The 18,400-nt window shown below is 41.4% G+C and overlaps 2 protein-coding genes across 4 annotated transcripts; one reads left to right on the top strand and one right to left on the bottom strand.

Annotated features, from left to right (window-relative positions):
* Positions 1-1,444: 1,444 nt before the first annotated feature.
* On the bottom strand, positions 1,445-8,698 carry efhb (EF-hand domain family, member B; the record flags this gene model as incomplete). Its single annotated transcript, XM_079504626.1, has 12 exons — positions 8,544-8,698; positions 8,402-8,461; positions 7,512-7,655; positions 6,874-7,051; positions 6,332-6,442; positions 5,731-5,860; positions 4,817-4,884; positions 4,368-4,522; positions 3,678-3,885; positions 3,030-3,257; positions 2,003-2,184; positions 1,445-1,591 (listed from the first exon to the last, which is right to left on the bottom strand). Exons 1-12 carry the CDS (start codon positions 8,610-8,612, stop codon positions 1,445-1,447), a joined length of 1,680 nt encoding a protein of 559 aa, XP_079360752.1. The 5' UTR covers positions 8,613-8,698.
* Positions 8,699-9,565: 867 nt separating this feature from the next.
* Positions 9,566-17,735, top strand: rab5ab (RAB5A, member RAS oncogene family, b). Of its 3 annotated transcripts, none has more exons than XM_079504629.1 (6): positions 9,566-9,791; positions 11,098-11,316; positions 12,521-12,672; positions 14,823-14,945; positions 15,143-15,236; positions 15,691-17,735. In XM_079504629.1, exons 2-6 carry the CDS (start codon positions 11,151-11,153, stop codon positions 15,705-15,707), a joined length of 552 nt encoding a protein of 183 aa, XP_079360755.1. In that variant the 5' UTR covers positions 9,566-9,791; positions 11,098-11,150; the 3' UTR covers positions 15,708-17,735. The 3 variants fall into 3 exon arrangements, with proteins under 3 accessions (XP_079360755.1, XP_079360754.1, XP_079360753.1); XM_079504628.1 differs by having other exon boundaries at positions 9,568-9,751; positions 15,686-17,735; XM_079504627.1 differs by having other exon boundaries at positions 9,569-9,791; positions 15,686-17,735.
* Positions 17,736-18,400: the final 665 nt, after the last annotated feature.

The following is an 18,400-nucleotide window of genomic DNA, read 5'->3' on the forward strand; positions in this document are numbered from 1 at the left end:
ACTGGAGCAGTCTCCACTCGATATCTTCCAACTCCAAGGCATCCCATATCTGAGCCAAGTGTAATTGCCAGAAACACGTCACTTATCAAAAACATCACCACTGACAGGCTGGTGAATGCTGCGTGTCATTCCATCCTGTTTACCACATGTAGCATGTTATTAATGTTGACAACATATCTGACAAAAAGATAGAATTCCGTCATTAGCGGACGCTAATTCATGCACAATGAAATGTGTTAAGGGATTATTCAAATTCTCTTGCATAGTAATCAGCGGCCTGTTAGAAGTTTGCGTGGGGGTGTTATGGTTCCGGTGGAGCATCTTGAGGAGTCATAATGAGATTATAAGAGTGCAGTTTAGCTTAGCACGTGTCAATATGCTCATGGTTATGGTAAGAGAACATTAGACAATTCATCACGCCTGTGCGTCAGTACGTTTAATGGCAATTAATGGCAAACAAACAAAACTAATGATTTTTTATTAATGTGTTTTGTGATGTTCTAACATGGATCAGCAAGGATACATGCCATTCTGATCCATTAATCTGGTCATTGAACAGATTTCAACATTTATAGATACAGTACAGAGTCGATACATGTCTGTGTATACATTACATTATGTGTGTATGTGACAAAGTGTGTGTGTGTGTGTGTGTGTGTGTGTGTGTGTGTGTGTGCGCGTGCGTGCGTGTTTGTGCATGCATGTTTCATCTTGCAGAAGCCATAAATTAAATGTCTTAACATTTTAAGTCGCATTAATAGAATTATACAGGAAATATGTATGGAAATAAAAGACTGTGACAGAACAAATTACTTTAAATGATAAGGTGCTCAGAACAAAGCTCAATATTGATTTAAGCAAAGAACAGCAGGCAGTTTTTGTTAACTCCAAATAAATCAATTAATTTTGAATTAATTTTACTAAATGAATTAAATACTGATCCATGTATACAAACCCAAAGCATCACAGAACAAATTTAATATTCAACATAATTGACAAGAGCACAGAAATGAAATGTTAATTTGCACAATATTTCAAGAGAAATGGCAGTTTTTGATTAACAATTACAGTTATTACACTGTTTTGGGGCAGCGGTGGCCTAAGGGTTAGAGGATAAATCTGGGTGGGAAAGTGATTGTCATCACTCACCCAACACCACTGAAGTGCCCTTGAGCAAGGCACGGAACCCCCAACTGCTGCCTAGTGGCCAACAGTATAAGACTGTGGTTGTACTGGTCAGCTCCCAGGTTTTGTTGTGTGTGTGTGTGTGTGTGTGTGTGTGTGTGTGTGTGTGTGTGTGTGTGTGTGTGTGTGTGTGTGTGTGTGTGTGTGTGTGTGTGTGTGTGCCTGTCTGTGTGTTTCTATGTGCGGGGCGTTGCTGAAAAGCTCAGCTACTACCCTGGGTAAATAAAGGATTTAAAAAAATGCAAAACCCATTTATGAATTACATTGCTTTTATTTCTTTAAGGATGTTACGGAATGTTTCCACACACACGTTGCCTGTTGGGTGCTTCATAGATGCCAGCTTCCATGCCTCCTCAAACATCTCCTCAGAAATGTTCACGCCTACATTCCGGAAGATCTTTGCAATCTGTGCAGGGGAGGGCAGAATAAGGCATAAGCATCCAAAAAATTATAATTTGTCTAAATCTAGTCAAGTCATGATTGTGGGGGAATTAAGCTGTGTTTACATTGCAACTGAATTTAATTCAGTTCAGCTTTATTTGTCTTCAGATTTGGATGGCTGTGTCACAGAATCACAACCAGGCAAAAGAGAGAAAACAAAACCAAGGACAAAAGTGAAAGGCCTAGTCATGCATCTACTCCACACTTTGGTGCACTGTTACTGATGCATGACACAGGTGCACAACTAGGTATAAATGAGGTTTTAGGCATTTCTAATGTCAGTCCATAATGTCAGTAACATTTTAGCTAACCATTTGAATCTCAATAAACAAAATTCATAACTGCGGTGGGTGGAATTATGGATCTGCTGGACTACCTCATATTTTGTGCGGGGGCTGAAGAAGTGTTTTTCTTGGATGCCCTGTATGGAGTGCAATGTGGGATGCAGGAGCTCTGCAGCCGTGGCCTGGTCACCGTAATTGCTATTGTCACAGATGCGTTTCAGGTGCGGAGCTGGCAGGTCAGTACGCACTGTGGGAACGCCATAGGTATGGTAGTCTACAATGGGGAGAGAGACATGAAATACATGCTTGTCAGAGGAGACCATGAACTTGGTGGCACTTTAAATGGTAAATGGTGCATTTATATAGCGCCTTTATCCAAGGCGCTTTACAGAGATTGTGCATTACATTCACCCATTCACACACACATTCATACACCGATGGCAGCGGAAACCATGCAAGGCACCAACTAGCACATCGGGAGCAATTAGGTCTTGCTCAAGGACACTTCGACAGTAACTCTGGGGGAGCCCGGGTTCGAACTGGCAACCTTGCACTTACCATCCAGGCTCTCTACCCCTGAGCCACCGCCGCCCCACTTTGTATCACTTTGTAGTGGTGCTTGAATTATTGTGATCAGCATTCAGCACCATGAAACATGACTTGGATAAGGTCGCTCTTTGCATGATGCTGAGTCTTGCTGACCTGGTCTGGGTCTAGAGCGGATACAGAAATTGTGTGTGCATGTTTGTGTGTGTTCAAATCGAATTATTATACTGAAAACGGATGTAGACCGCATCCCACTGGTTAATTTGCAAGGAAAAATAGGATTTCCACAGGTACTGCGGAAAGTCTGGTGACACAAGGTTTTAATTGTACAATGTCTTTAGTGACAAAATTAGTAATGTCTGTATATGTATTTTACAGATGAGTTCACTATTAGTCCTCTACATCTGACTCCCTACAGTATATAGGGAGTAGAGATTTGTGAATTCTGACAGGTTTTCTTTAGTGAAAAAAAAGGGTTATTTTAACCAATCTGTATGGTGGAGTATGTTAATACAAATGTATTTGCATGGATGTTTGCACAATGCAAGCCTCCCGGCTCCCACTCTCACTTACCTGTCATTGGTGGGCCACCGACGACAGCACGGATCAGGGAGGAGGAGGTGACGAAGTGGTCTGGCACAGTCTTGGGTCGACTGAGGGTCCTGGGGGTCTTAAGTGACCTTCCTACCTCCACAGTCTCTAGCTCCTCTGGTTTAAGCAAGGCCTCAGACTCTGTGGGCTCCACTGAGTCGGTGAGACGGTTCCTCCTCATGTTGGCCGGAGCTGTGCTGGTATTGCGCTCTGGAAAAAAAGAATAATAATAAGAGTAATCATGAATTTTGTGTAGCCCTTGACAAGAACACATCTGGCTTCTAACTTCATCAATGCCCACACTTCATTAAGTCTGATTCACAAACAATGACAAACTCACAATAGACAATTGAGAAAACTACAGCAGTAACAGAAAACAAGATATACCCTCTCAATCTGGGCTAATCCTCTGTTATTGATATTAATGCTAGTGATGTACGTCCTCTCTATGCCAAGATCCTGGTAACTTGCTGAGAGCTCAAATATTACAATGTAATGCTATTTATTTTGCAGAACAAAATTACACATCTAAAGCTTGGGATGAACTGTTTGTATGTGTAAGAAAAGGATGGTGGTTCCCTTTGACTACCTACCCCATTGACCATCACTCACTCAGACAGGAACACTCACTACTTGTGATGATGTGTTGTTCTGTCACACTGATGGGCATCTTATCCTTCCAGTTGAGGAAGTTAGAAAACTCCAGGAAATTGATGAGGCCATCCTTGTCCTGATCGCAGTAGTCAATCAGATCATCCAACACTTCTCCACTCAGGTCCAACTGGAACTGACGACACACGTACCTGAGGTCCTCTTTGTCGATAGCACCCTTCCCATTCTATTGAATGTGTACACATACACAACATTATGTGATCTGTTCTTATTGGCAAGCGACAGTCTTTTTTACACCCAATTTAGTCGTTGTGCCAATTGATTCCTTCCCACACACATGTCTGTGTTGTCACTGCTGTCATCCTACTAGTACTGACTCACCTGCCAGTGAGGAGCCCCCACCAGGAGGATGTAGAGCCTTCGTCCTCTTCCCCCCTTCTAACACTCCCCGTTGACAGATGCCACCCTAGCTCATAGGAGTATACACTATACAGAGAGAAATATCACCCTCACCACCCGGCTTCCCTCCCCAACCTCCGTGGTGGTAGGCAGGGACTGGTGGGCGCCACCCGAGCGCAAGTATAAATCAGGCTATAGTCAGACATTCTGTAGTGTCCATACATGTGTTAGTATCACATATATTAGTGACAGAAGTGACTGTACAATGTGTCAGAATTATCACTCTGCCTGTAGGGAATACATTTGTACCATGTCATAATGCCCGAAGGCCTGCAGCAGAGAAGGAAAGTTCTGGAAGTTGACCTTCTTGAGGTGTTGTCTTACTGCGCTGACCAGACCACGCTGTCTGTCCTGGCCTTTCTTATACTGACCTGGGTCAGCAGAGTAGATCAAGTCTCCAGCACCTGCGGAGGAAGAAGAGGACAGGTTATTGAAAAACTGTGTGTGTTTTTTTTAAATTATTTAAATGTGTGTGTGTGTGTGTGTGTGTGTGTGTGTGCGTGCGTGCGTGCGTGCGTGCGTGCGTGCGTGCGTGCGTGCGTGCGTGCTTGCGTGCGTGCGTGCGTGCGTGCGTGCGTGCGTGCGTGTGTTTTCAGGCCACAACATTTATTTATTGGTGCCCTTCGATACCTAATTGTACAGTACTAGAATGTGGCTGCTTCTCTGTTTGATGAATATTTAGCAACAAAAATATATACCAAATTCATCTGAAGGCAGCAGAATTCCAAACGTGTGATCTGTTGGTACATTCAGTGTGTCTGCTGCCCTGTAAACAGTGAATGGAGTTAGTGATATACTAAAGAAAAGGTGGCGATCAAAGGACGACTCAAAAGGTTAAAAAATGAGGAGAGGGTGGATACAAAAAAAAGAAAAGTTAAAATAAGCCAACATGTTTCGACTCTTCACCAGGGCTAGTAGGAGTTAGTGATCATGATGGCATTCATCAACAAAAACAATGGAGCTTGCACAGAAACAGATTTCACCCACTTCTTTATAAACCTATAAACCTGTTATGTGACAATAAAGTTGATCCTGACATTAATATTATTTGTTACAAATGCCATATAAGAGAGTCCTATGTTGCGCTGATCAGAACAATGCCTGTGGCCCCCGTCCGCTGAGTCTGAACAGTGTTTGTGTCAAGTTTGGTGCAGATTGGAGCAGCGGTGCACTGGCACATGTGGCCCCTGGTGTGACACCAGGGTCATGTCAGACTTGTGCTAAGTTTGGTGCAGATTGGAGCAAGATCGCGACTGTGGCCACTGGTATGGCTATTCTGGTGGTAGACCCCTGTCCCCTGAACAATGTTTGTGCTAAGTTTGGTGTGGATTGGAGCAAGATTGCGACTGTGGCCACTGGTGTGGCTATTCTGGTAGACCCCTGTCCCCTGAACAATGTTTGTGCCAAGTTTGGTGCGGATAGGAGCAACGGTGTGCTTCGCAAATCTGCATGTTGTTGCAAATCGCAAATCTGCATGTCGACCCACCCTTTATAGGCAACAATTTTAATATACAATGGGATGGCGGGTCAAATACTTTCGATTGACCCAAGATCACTTCAGTTTGGGATCAGAGAGTTTTGAGTAATCCTCATCCATAAAATGAGTACTTACTTTGGTGTGTCGTACAGCCACCGGAGAGTTTTGGCAGTCCTACGGCCATCGTTGTAATGGGGTGTAGAGACACCGAACCTGCTGTCTCTACCATAGTGACTCCAGCAGTACTTCCTGTCAATTCGCTCACCTAGAGCACAACAAAACTATTTTGAATGGCCATGATATTTCACAAAATTCTGCACATTTCTACAAACTTACTCATAGTGTGTATGTACTGTATACCGTACTGTAGGTATATTTTATTTTTCTGCCAACAAACACACACACACACGCACGCACGCGCGCGTGCGCACACACACACACACACACACATACACACACACACACACACACACACACACACACACACACACACACACACACACACACACACACACATGAATGTTACCCAACAACAAGCAATAGGCATAATGTCATAATAAACTGACAGCTGTAAGCTATAATCATTTGATTGGCTGGAGCTGAGGCTTCTGACAGAAACACCTCAGGGCTAACATGAGTCATTTCCATGGCACGCACGCACGCACGCACAGTCACACAGTCACACACGAGTATCACAGTGCAGTAAACAATAAAATGTTCACTGACACTGACTTACCAACAAAGTAGGCATTGTGGCTACGAATATAGGATTGGTGTCCCTCCTGTACCTCCTTCTCCAACTGGTCTGTCGTCTTAGGAGGATTGACAGCACCACCTGCACCTACACCTGGACACCAAGGAGAAAATGCAGTTCCAGAATGTGAATTTTATACTTATACATACTCTTGCCACTTTAATAGCACATTATAACAAATGCTGAATTTCAAGTTCTGTAATGAAAGACACAATGCACTTCCACAGAATAAATGATGAATCATCACACTTTTTTTCTAAATTGTTAAGCGATGTATTGGGAAATTATATCTTGATGTGTTCATACAGTATAACAATTTGAGAAATAATCCTTTTTTATTGCCCATGTTGGATGTTGCAGATTGACATTGTTGGCGCGGTGTTGCGCACCGAATCTAACATCCCATTCCACATCAGACACGAGGTGTAACACATTGTAAGCTGCTTACGTTTGGTTTAAGAAACTTTTAGACTCTTCGGAGATAAGTGCACGACTATAGTGTCATTCTTTGGTCTCATGCTTACCTTTGACTGTTTTCACACCAAATGTGTTTTTGTCAGTGTACCAGTTTGGAAGTCCAAGGCTCTGATCATGTGACCTGCCCAGGGGGGCATTTCGACTGGATGAATACACAGCTTCACTGAGCTGAAGCAACTTCTGTTGGTACAAGGTCTTTTGTGGTGGATTAAGCAGGCTTCCACCCTATTTAATCACATACACAAAATATATGTTGATTATCAGTAGTATAAAACCTGATACACTCTCCCCCCCCCCCCTATGCACAAAAACTTTCATCCACTTTTTTACCTTTAAAACTGTGATGTGACAATAAAGATTAAACATAGCATCTTCTTATCCATGTGGAAGAGCAATATAATTTATGTTTGCAGTTGTCTATGTAATATTTGCTGTAGTGCTTTTTTAACACTTCTGAGATCAAATTGACATGAGTTCCAACATTTACATTGATCAAATGTTTTTGAAAGTGGTTGCCGTGACATTTCATTAACTTAATAGCACAATTGCCACCATGTGAATATGGTGAATGACTATTTAGGGGTCATTGGCATGGAAATGTTTTGGAACCCTGAAATACAGTAGCTTACTTACAGTGAATTTCAGTGTTTCTCATAAACCAACAGAGGGCCAGCTGTATACTCACAGAGAGTGAAGTTCTGGTGTGGATGCCATGAACTATATCTCTGGCAATATCAGGATCATTTGCTTTCCCATAGAAAACTCTAATAGCTCCTGGTTGTGGTCGAGTGGTGTTGAGGATTTTCTTAACCACTGGTGGAGTGGAAGGCTGCAAGGTGAAAATATAAACATATCGTATAAAATATAATAACATAATATATATAATATAAATATATTGTATCAAATATTTTGCCCCAGCTGTCTTAAATCATTAAAATCATTTAAAGTTTAATTAATAATTTGTCATTTCATTTCATTTCACGCACGCACGCACGCACGCACGCACGCACGCACGCATGCACGAAGTTGAAGTTCAAGTGTACTTGAACGAGAAGTACTAGAGACTGATCCCCTATAATGATCCTCTAGTGCCGTTCAACAGTTCCCACTGATGTTGTATTGCCCACTGAGGCCCCTTTTCCACCGGTTGGTTCCTTTTGGTTCTTAGTCCATGAGCCAGAGCTTCAAAATTGGAACGTTAATTATGAATTGAGTGGGCAAAACTATACTAGATTGTTATCAATCTTCCCCAGTTGATTACTTACACGAAGACAATGATTTATTGTATTACAGATTTTACATTTTAAATATGCAAATGAGGCATTATGTAGGAAAAAAATGCAAAATAATAGGAAATATGAAAAAGCTACTACTGTGGAAGGGTTATCATGTATTAATTTACTTGTATTGATCCTAACAATTTAATATAGGTCTAGTTTTTTTCCCAACAATTTTGGAGCTCTGGCTCACTAGGAACCAAAAATAACTGAACCGGTTCCCATTGGGAACCAACCGGTGGAAAGGGGGTCTGAGGGATACATTCTTCATCAGCTCACAAGCACAACATGGACTTACCCTGGGGATCTCTTGTAAGCAGTCCTTAGCTCTGTTCCCTACTGGTATCAGTTTCCCTGCCTGGTGGGGAGATAAGTGAAACAATTTTTCCACAAACAAAATAGTACAAATTGTAACTGCACAGAGGTTGGGTTCATCTTACCCTAGGTATGTTTGGAAATATATCCCTGTATTTCCAGGTGCATGTTGTATTCCTGTCTATCAAAGTCATCTTGAACGCATACCAGACAGAAATAGAATCCACCAAGCTAGCTTTTATCAGTTCTTTCTTTCTTTCGTTCTTTTTTCTTTATCTGCCAAGAACCTTTGATAAATGACTCCAAATTGAATGTGGCTATGCTGGAAAGCTTGCATTACCTGTTGCAGTTTCTTGCAGTGGGATGCATGTTTATCAGTAGCCATAGCAACCAGAATCCAGGAATGTTTTGGGGGTGTTTTCCTGGATAAAACTACCTAAAGAGATTAAACTAGATCAAATTTAACATTTATAACATAATAAGCAACAATGGATCATTATGACATAACATTTTTCTCGTTTTCAAGAAACCTGCATTCATCCATGATCCACAATTAGTTTATGCCTCTAATTTATTTGAAACCATACTTTATTGTTTGTATTCTACTCTTAAGACTGTGTAGACACTTTTTGTTTAGTAAATGCACGTTAATTGGGGAAGATACTAATCTGTGATTGGTCTACTCTACTCTCTATACTGTAGGCCTATACTCACTCATTTCAAACCTCTAGCCATGTCAGTTCCAGTCTTCCGAGCTGTCATTTATAGACAAAACAAAATACATAGGATAGTTAAGTGACGTCACAAAGTAGGATTTATTTTCTCCCAGTTGAAAAATACGTAATTTTTCCAAAATGTTACGACCATAGATTACGACCAGGTTGCGATATACAACGTTGCTCAGCTCAAGACAAAACTATGGGCTAGCAAATAAGAAAAACATAGCAAAGATAAATCACGTCTGTGAGTCAATCATGTTGTTTATGTTATTGTGCAAAAATGTTCCATACAAAAACAACAACACTGCATTGTATTTATTCTGTTCCTGTGGAAATCAGAAATCTTCGAACTAAAAGTTCGAAGATTTTCTTTTTACTAAAGTACCTTTTCATTTCCCCTTCATTTCCTCGATGACGCTTAGTGACATCACGGACACATCCTTGGTGTCTTTCTTGTAGTATCACTGTCATCATCATCCTTCGTAGAATGCAAAAGGGGAAGTTGGAAGAAGTGGGAGAGAGTCATCGCTATATACCTTATGAAATCTAACGCCAGCGAGCCAGATAGTCATCTAACTGTGAATAAACACTGACGTGCCACTGATATAATATTGGTAAATCATCCAAGTTCACTCGTTTTCCTCTTTTGAATTGGTGAGTAGCTAACATTAGCCAGCTAGCTAATGGCTATCAGGAGGGCTCCTCCCGATGCTAAACAACGTTAGCTAGGCCGAGTCTGTTTTTCTTTTTAGCTCCTAGCTAGTAGCAACAGTACAACGGTCACACATGTCAGCGTTGTTTGACATTTAGACGAATGGCTCGTTTGCGGCCCATAATATGTTCTGCTGCCTTTGTATAGTTATTTGAATCTAAGTGTTGTGTATTTGTGATTGCAGACGTCAGCGACGCACACTGCCCCTACAGCATTGAGCAATTAGTTGGCTAACCAGGTAGCCGTTTTTTTGCTAGCTAGCGTTATGAGTTAGCTGTACACACCCAAACCTACAGTTGTGTTGTAACAGCCGATCTGAAGGGAGTATAGGGGAACGCTTTATGTTTAAATCCACACGACTGGGAGTGGCATTACGTACATTAAAAGGTTTTGGTGACCCAAAGAGACAATTTAGCCATTATTTAAAGGCCATATAAACACCTTCCTTGCCAGTGTTTACTACTTGTTTTGCTCGTCTGAGACAGTCAACAACATAACAGTGGCTGTTTGTGGTCAGACACAGTTGACGTCCGTAACACGATTTAAACCAACTGGGCATGGCATAGTAACTGTTTTGTTCTACTTGCTGGTGTGATTGGCAGATATCATCAAACCCTATGACATATTACGCATGGGAACAGTTTGTAACATGTACCCCTTTTCCAGACTATGGATTTAGTCTACGCTACAGGCTCAAAACTTAGTTTAAACAACAACTTTGTTACAGTTAGCCACACTTGTGATGTACGTTGAAGCATTATAAATGTATTACAAAGCCTGTTACTGGGGAAATGCATGTGTAAAGCTGTGGGTCGGTGAAATTATGTTTTCTGTGCATGGTCTCTTCATTTAGTAGAAGAGAAAGGGTAGAGTGAGAGCAAATGGAAAGACTTGGAAAACAGGTTAAATGAGATAAAAAAACAATACATACTGTCAATACCGATTGTGCTAGCGTATGTGAAAGTACATTGTAATTACATTGTATTTAGAACATTAGCATCATTATGCAGGTGTGTATAGCTGTAGCCGGTTGTCTCTCTCAATCTGATTACCATCTTGTAACAACTCATTGTGTATGGCTTACTGGTATTTTCTGTTCACTAATTCTTAATCATGGTTTTCTCTTTTGCAACATATGCCTTGCTTATTTATTTGTATCATATTTTCGAATGGCTATAGTTAGTTAATTTACAGTATTGCGCTGTATTAATTACTGCCATCCACTTGTCTGTCTTGTCGGTTATTTAGAGTGACTCCTCACAGTACATCTGCATCCAGAGGACGAGACCAGAGTGCATGACATGGCAAGTAGAGGAGGAGCAACACGACCCAATGGGCCAAATGCAGGCAACAAGATCTGCCAGTTCAAACTTGTGCTCTTAGGAGAGTCTGCTGTTGGAAAGTCCAGTCTTGTACTTCGCTTTGTCAAGGGCCAGTTTCATGAATTCCAAGAGAGCACAATTGGAGGTATGTACTGTAGAGAGGTAGCTTCTGTCTGTGGGCCCTCTGTTAATGAGCCGGTTAAAAGGTTAATGTTACCTTGTTTTATTTTATTGGGGGTGAATTAGAGTAAAGTAGAAAATATTTAGCTTGTAATTCAAGGGGAAAGAGCAAGCAGAGAAGGAAGATGTGGGAGTTTGTTTTGCCACTACCCTCACCCTGCACCTAGTATAAGCCACTCACTCAGTTGATCAGTCGGCCTCTGTCCACAATTTTCAAGCAAAGAGATCTGGTCACAGATTCAGGTTGCAATAGAAAATTGTGAGTGAGCCATAATTTGTATGAGCGATGGGTAATATTAAGGTGATTATGGCAGTGGGGTGAGGTTTGCTGTCTGCTGCAGCTGTGGGGATGGCACTCCAATATAGCAGTTACAACCTGTTATTGATAGGGATCTGTTCTTTGTAAAACCATGCCACTGATTTGATCATTTGACTGTTGTAAAGAAGCTGAACCAGGCTTAGAACGATTAACACAAATCCCTTTACATTGGCTGCTGCAACTGTTGTTTAATGTCAAATTAATTTCACAACTTCACATTGACCAATCAGACATAGCTGATTACACCAAGCGGTGCGAGAAGGGTTTACACAAATAATTTTCAAGGCACAAAACACCAGAAGTGTAATGCACAACAGAAGACAAATGTTCGCTCAAAGCACCACCTGCAAGTAAGTGTATCTGCAATAGATGTAACTGATGTAACATAGCCATCAGGTTGTTGCAAAAGACATCACCAAAATAAGTCAGCAGAATGTCTATCTCTATTCTCATGAAATCTTCAGAACCAGCAGACCGGCAGAACCATACGCCACTGTAGAAAATGGAACTTACTTGTGGACTAAGGCACAATGGACCTCAATTATGAAATTAAGTGAGAACACCATCATCAGAATAGTATGTTGATTAAGTCTAGTTGTGTGATCTTGGGCTGTTTAAGATATGTTTTGAGAGGCATGAGTTATAAAAAATATGGAATACCGTAAGCCAATAAAAAAATATATTATTAAAAAATAGTTTTAATCGGATGTGCCTACCGTTTAGACGGTGAAGGCATTTTTGTCGCGTTTTTATCACAAACAAGACGGATCGTTTCTGTGTAATCATACAGTAGCCTAATAGTGGCAAAGGATCTGTTTATAACTGTTGTCGTTACTTTGTTCTCCTCCAGCTGCCTTTCTGACTCAAACGGTATGTTTGGATGACACAACAGTGAAGTTTGAGATCTGGGACACAGCTGGTCAGGAACGCTACCACAGTCTGGCCCCCATGTACTACAGAGGTGCTCAGGCAGCCATTGTGGTCTACGACATCACAAACGAGGTGAATCTGCAGCTGGCTTATTGTCTCCACCAGGCCGAAGGCATGGGGAGAGAGTATGTTATGCACTCTGTCCGCATGTGTGTCTGTCTGTCCGTTGCTCCATTCGTCCGTTACCAGCTAATCTCCGGCACCGTTGGCCCGATCCATGCCAAACTGCACACACACTCCCTGGATGCCAACGACAAACCTCTGCCCCAAATATTCCACAACGGCCTGTTATAGCGCCACCATGAGGCCAATTTTGGCAAAACACATTTCTGTAGATTACTCGTACACATTTTATCCAAACATCACACAATTCTGTATACACTATCTCCATAGTCATGTGATCAACACGGATCTGCACCATTTCCCATATTCCATCCTGATTGAAGGTTGGCTTCCAAAGCTCACATGATCGGTCTGTTTCGAACAAAATGCCACAAATCACTGTGTGCAATTTCCGTGAAATTATACACGCACATTTCCACTAGGCCGAGGACAACATGCCATTTATTTTTTTCCAAATCAGCCTCACGGTGGTGCTATAACGGGGCAATTTTTGCCAAACATCACACACACTCCTATCCTTCTGGTGAAAACCTGTGCCCAGAAGGGCACTTTTTCTAGTTTTTCATGGTTTCATTGTCTCCACCAGCCGAAGACATGGGGAGAGTATGTTTAGCACTCCGTCCGTCTGTCCGCGTGTCCGTCCGTTACCAGCTAATCTCCGGCACACACACTCCCTGTATGCCAACGATGAACCTTTGCCCAAAAATTTCCAGAGCAATCTGTGTGAAACGTTGCATGCACTCTCCCTAGAGGCCAAAGACAAACCTTTGACCTGCATTTTTCACATCTGCCTTTATAGCGCCACCAGGAGGTTGACTTTTCTAAAACACATTTTTTGATATTACACCTCCAGATTATGTCCAAAAATCCTGCAAATCGTTCCACAGTATCTCTATAGTCTTGTGCTCAAGACGGATCTGTCCGATATTTCATATTCCATCCTAATTGGCTTTCAAAGTTTGCAGGATTGGCCCATTTTGAACAAAAAGCCTCAAATCATGAACGCAGTATGCAATTTACATGAAATCTTTCACAGACTTTCCTACTAGGCTGAGGAATATATCCCACCCTTTTCACATTGGCCTGTTATAGCGCCACCAACAAGTGGATTTTTGCAAAACACATTTTTGGAACAAAATGCCTGGCTAAAATCATCCATTGCCATCAAAGGTGTAAGAAGAAATGGCACCCTTTTCACATTGGCCTATTATAGCGCCACCAGGAGGCCACAATCTGACCTGGGCCCTGTGGGGCACTTTTTCTAGTTCAGTGATGCTTCCTGGTCTGAACATAAGGCCTATTGCCTAATTCATATTCCATTGTATGAAGGTCTATACAAGCTCATAATGTGTTGCGATTTTTTGCGATGCAACAAGTAAGTTGTGAGCTTGTTGATCAAGTAGCCTATAAATCGGGGTTAACGGGAACAAATTATTTGCCAAGGATGAGCAGATACACAAAATTAAATGTCAACATCACTCTCCGCTATGAACAGTCCTCCTCAGCCACAAAACAATCAAAATGTCTTGTTTGTAGACCCAGGCTTTGGTTCAGTCAAACAGATTACGATTATGGGGATATGATTGTGTCTGGTCCATTTTGTGTGTGTGTAAAGGCAACAAAGAATTCTGAACATCATTTCTTTGTTTTGAGAATGATGATAATGTCCACATCCAATCTGTTGTACGCCAGGCGTACTCAAAGGACAATTGAACAAATCCAAACATAACTACCTACTGCATTCCTTCCAACTAGCAAAACATCATGTGAACTAAACTTGGGACAGTATGGTCCCTGTTGGTCCAAATGTTAAATCATCAGGCTGAGGACTTGATCCCAATGTGCCACAGATATATTTTCCATTTGACCTATTTATCTGTAATGTTTTAGTAACTCTCCACTCACTATAACTTACTTTTTCCAAGTGGCATATTTCATGAGCATCATCTTCTCAGTTGTATAACAATATATCCTGTACCTAGTTTAGCTAAAGCCAGGCCTGGGTGTTACATGATGGGTCCTCATCATTCCTCCACATGGGCCTCGTTGTTATATTACTCAATCAGTTCTTCCTATTCTCTCCCTTTTTTGTTTGCCAGGAGTCATTTGTGCGAGCAAAGAACTGGGTTAAAGAGCTTCAGAGACAAGCCAGTCCAAATATTGTAATAGCACTGGCTGGGAACAAGGCCGACCTTGCAAACAAACGGGCATTGGACTTTCAGGTTTGTACCCTTGAATGCTTATTAATAAATCATGATATGTGATTGTGAATGCAAAGAAGTAAGAACTTTAATCTTTAATGGAGCTGTGTTCACTAAATCCTAAAACCGCAGGCAAAACCTTCAATTATATTGACCATTTCTCTGTCATTCAAATTTTGGATTTGGTAGTTTCATGGTATCTGTTTGACTTTTAACAGGATGCACAGTCATACGCAGATGATAACAGCTTGCTTTTTATGGAAACGTCAGCAAAGACATCTATGAACGTCAATGAGATATTCATGGCTATTGGTAAGTGTTCTTGCGTCATTGGTGAAAAAGGGATTGATGTTTGAAATGGTTGTGACAGGTTCCTCAAAAAAACAATAATTATTGGCAGCAATTGCCTGAAGGTTAGAAAAGCAGGCTTCTTATCGGAGCAGCAAGTCTCCCGAAATGCTTTAAAAACCTGGTGGGTGACTGAATGAGTAATCCATCCACACCAATACAACTGAAAGTACATATTGTATGCCACTCTGAGAAATATAGAAATCTTTGTCATGAAAATGTAACTTTTTGTTTTTATTAGCTCTCCAGTTTGCTTGCAACACCACAAATATTCTCTTGCCTACCTTTCACAAACAAGGAAATTACATTTCAATGATTTGACAGATTGCATATTGTGTGGCATATGTCTGCAGTGTTGATGTATCTCTCTCTTAAATGTGTTTTTGTATTACACGTGCTGCATGTTTCTTCAGCAAAGAAGCTACCCAAGAATGAGCCTCAAGCTGCTGGCGCCAACAGCGGGCGGAATAGGGGCGTGGACCTGACGGAGACAGCCCAGCCCGCCAGCCGCACCTGCTGCAGTAACTAACCCCAACCTTCCTTCACAACCCCCTCCTCCACCTCTCCCCTGCCAACTGAATAACACCTGGATATGGGGCTCCTCCTGATCCTTGACATCAGACCTGACCTTCCACTTCACTCCCCTGGAATAGCTAAAGACTCTGTATAGCTGCGTTTCTAATACTTTTGTTGATGTTTTTTTTTTTTTTTTTTTTTTACTTTACTTTATTTTGTTTTTAAACAAAAAAAAAGAAAAAGAAGTTATATCAGTATATTGGATGCATGTATCACTACAAGGCCTAAAAACTCATTTTTATCTATTCATTTGGAAGACTAACCCCTTATGAAAGAGATGAGCGAGCAAGTGACAGGCAAGTATGCGATTATGGAAGTTGTCTGTGTGTGTGACTGTGTGTGTGTGTGTGTGTGTGTGTGTGTGTGTGTGTGTGTGTGTGTGTGTGTGTGTGTGTGTGTGTGTGTGTGTGTGTGTGTGTGTGTGTGTCAGTCTGTGAGTGTGTCGGTCTGTGAGTGTGGGTGGGTGTGTGTGTTTTCAAGGGTGGTTTGCTGATGAGAAGGCCTAGCTTCACTTTATCAGTTCACAGTGTCATGTGGACTGGTTGTAAATCCTGTTGCCTCTGATACATTTTGTGTGTGGAATGAGTTTTCCATCCAACCAAAAGAAACCAAATTATTCCCATTGTGAGATGCTCTTATTGTTGGCAAAACTAGAATTCCACCTTCCTTGCATCAGATGCATGGAGGGCCTCAGCCAGGGTTCCTATGCTGTTTATAGAAGTATGGAAATAATAATTTCTGCTCTTCAAATGTAGAGTAAAGGCAGAGAAATTCTGTACGTTAAAGGGAATATGGCCCAGTCATATTGCCAAGACATTGTCACATGTTGACCATTGAGCAAAATCTTAAAGTAAAGTCAAGAAATCTAGGTCTGGCAAAAATATGGCAGTTTAAAAATGGAAACCGTATAGGAGCCCTGTTCAGCTACAGAGCAGTTTGGCAGGAACACCAAGCGCCATTATGCCACAGGCACAACGGGAAGCTGGTTTAACAAGTTTTCATTTGTTATTGGGCTACTGCTTCATGACTGCATCATCAAGGCTATGATTGGCTTCATGTGGCACAGAAGTCCCATGTTAGTTTACAGCACTGTTAAACTGGGTAATGAATTGATTTATGATGATCAAAAGAAAACTTAAGACTGTTGGAACATTAAAACATCCTGCTTTGTGAATTGTCTTGCAAAGACTTAAATATATGGGTAGTCCTGTTAATTATTTTCTTGGTTAACCCACACTGTTACTGTTAAGGTCAGCAATCAGCTTGCGCCAGATTTTTATTTCCTTCAGCGGTTTGTTTTGAGTGGAATACCAACAATACACTGAGAAAATCTGACTAGTATCCATTGTCACAAGTCTGAAGAATATACTCTAATGTTGTTATAGGGTGCAATGTTGCAATGTTGTCTTCTTCCTCTTCTACTACAGCTTGCAGAGCATAAGCTCACCAGGAAAAGTATCTAGAGATTCCGAACAATTGTACAGTTCGATATAGGTCTCCTTTTTTCTTTTTTCTATTCATTCTGGAACTTGTCACAAACTGGTCAAATGTTAATCAGTGGTGGTCTTTTTAGATATATGTAGTATTATTAACAGAATCTTCCCTGGTGTCTTGTTACTTTTCTCAAAGATGGTCCATTCGTGTTCGAGAGGACCTTTTATTGCATTGCACAATTGTTGATTCATGTTTTAATTAATGACTGCCCTTGAATTTTATATGATGGACTGTGTTGAACTTGCTAACCTTCAGCTATGAGCAGGTAGCAGAATTAACTTAACTGGCAGTCTCTTACAGTTCAATGAATTTTAATGATGTAAAACAGCATTACTAGTGATGGGCTGATCAGTTTGAGTGTCTGGATACAAGTTAATAAATCCAATAAATTAGGTCTGTTGTATGTCTTTTCTTGCTCTAATCAATGCATGAAAAATACAATTGGTAGATGACACGTTTCCATTTGGCTAAGGAAAAACACCCATCTGACAGTGAGTGGTGGTGTACTGTGCTTGTACTGTACGTATGTTAGGCTGCGCAACAGTGACACTTGGTGGTGACAACGCTACTTCCGTGCTCAGACCCAGGGACACATTGCTGGGCAATGGCCAATAAAAAAGACTATATACCAAATTTCCCACATTAAACAAAAGAAGCCTGTCGGCTGCCGGACTAAATCACTACTGTGTGTCAGTGACCTGAGCTGACCTCGTGGTCCTATCAATGACGTAGGGCCAACCTGCACAAATGATTCAGCATACAACTCCTTTTGCATGTAGTTGCATGAAACCATTATCCCCAATGGCAGTTGCATTGGTGTGACAATGTGACCTTAAATCTGTTTTGTTGCACGGAGTTGCATAGGTGCAGTTTGGGCCTTAGTTTGTTTTGCCAACCACCCTGCTATTCAGCTAGTATGATGCATTCTGGAACCACTAACTGGAAGGATGAATCACAGGGAGCTGGATGTACTGTGTGTACAGGACAGCATATATTATATGCTAGGTAACATTATATGCCATATAATGTTACCTGTCGGTGTAGGTATGATTTTGAGC

The sequence above is a fragment of the Electrona antarctica genome, assembly GCF_951216825.1.
Source record: "Electrona antarctica genome assembly, chromosome: 6".
NCBI classification, from domain to species: Eukaryota; Metazoa; Chordata; class Actinopteri; order Myctophiformes; family Myctophidae; genus Electrona; species Electrona antarctica.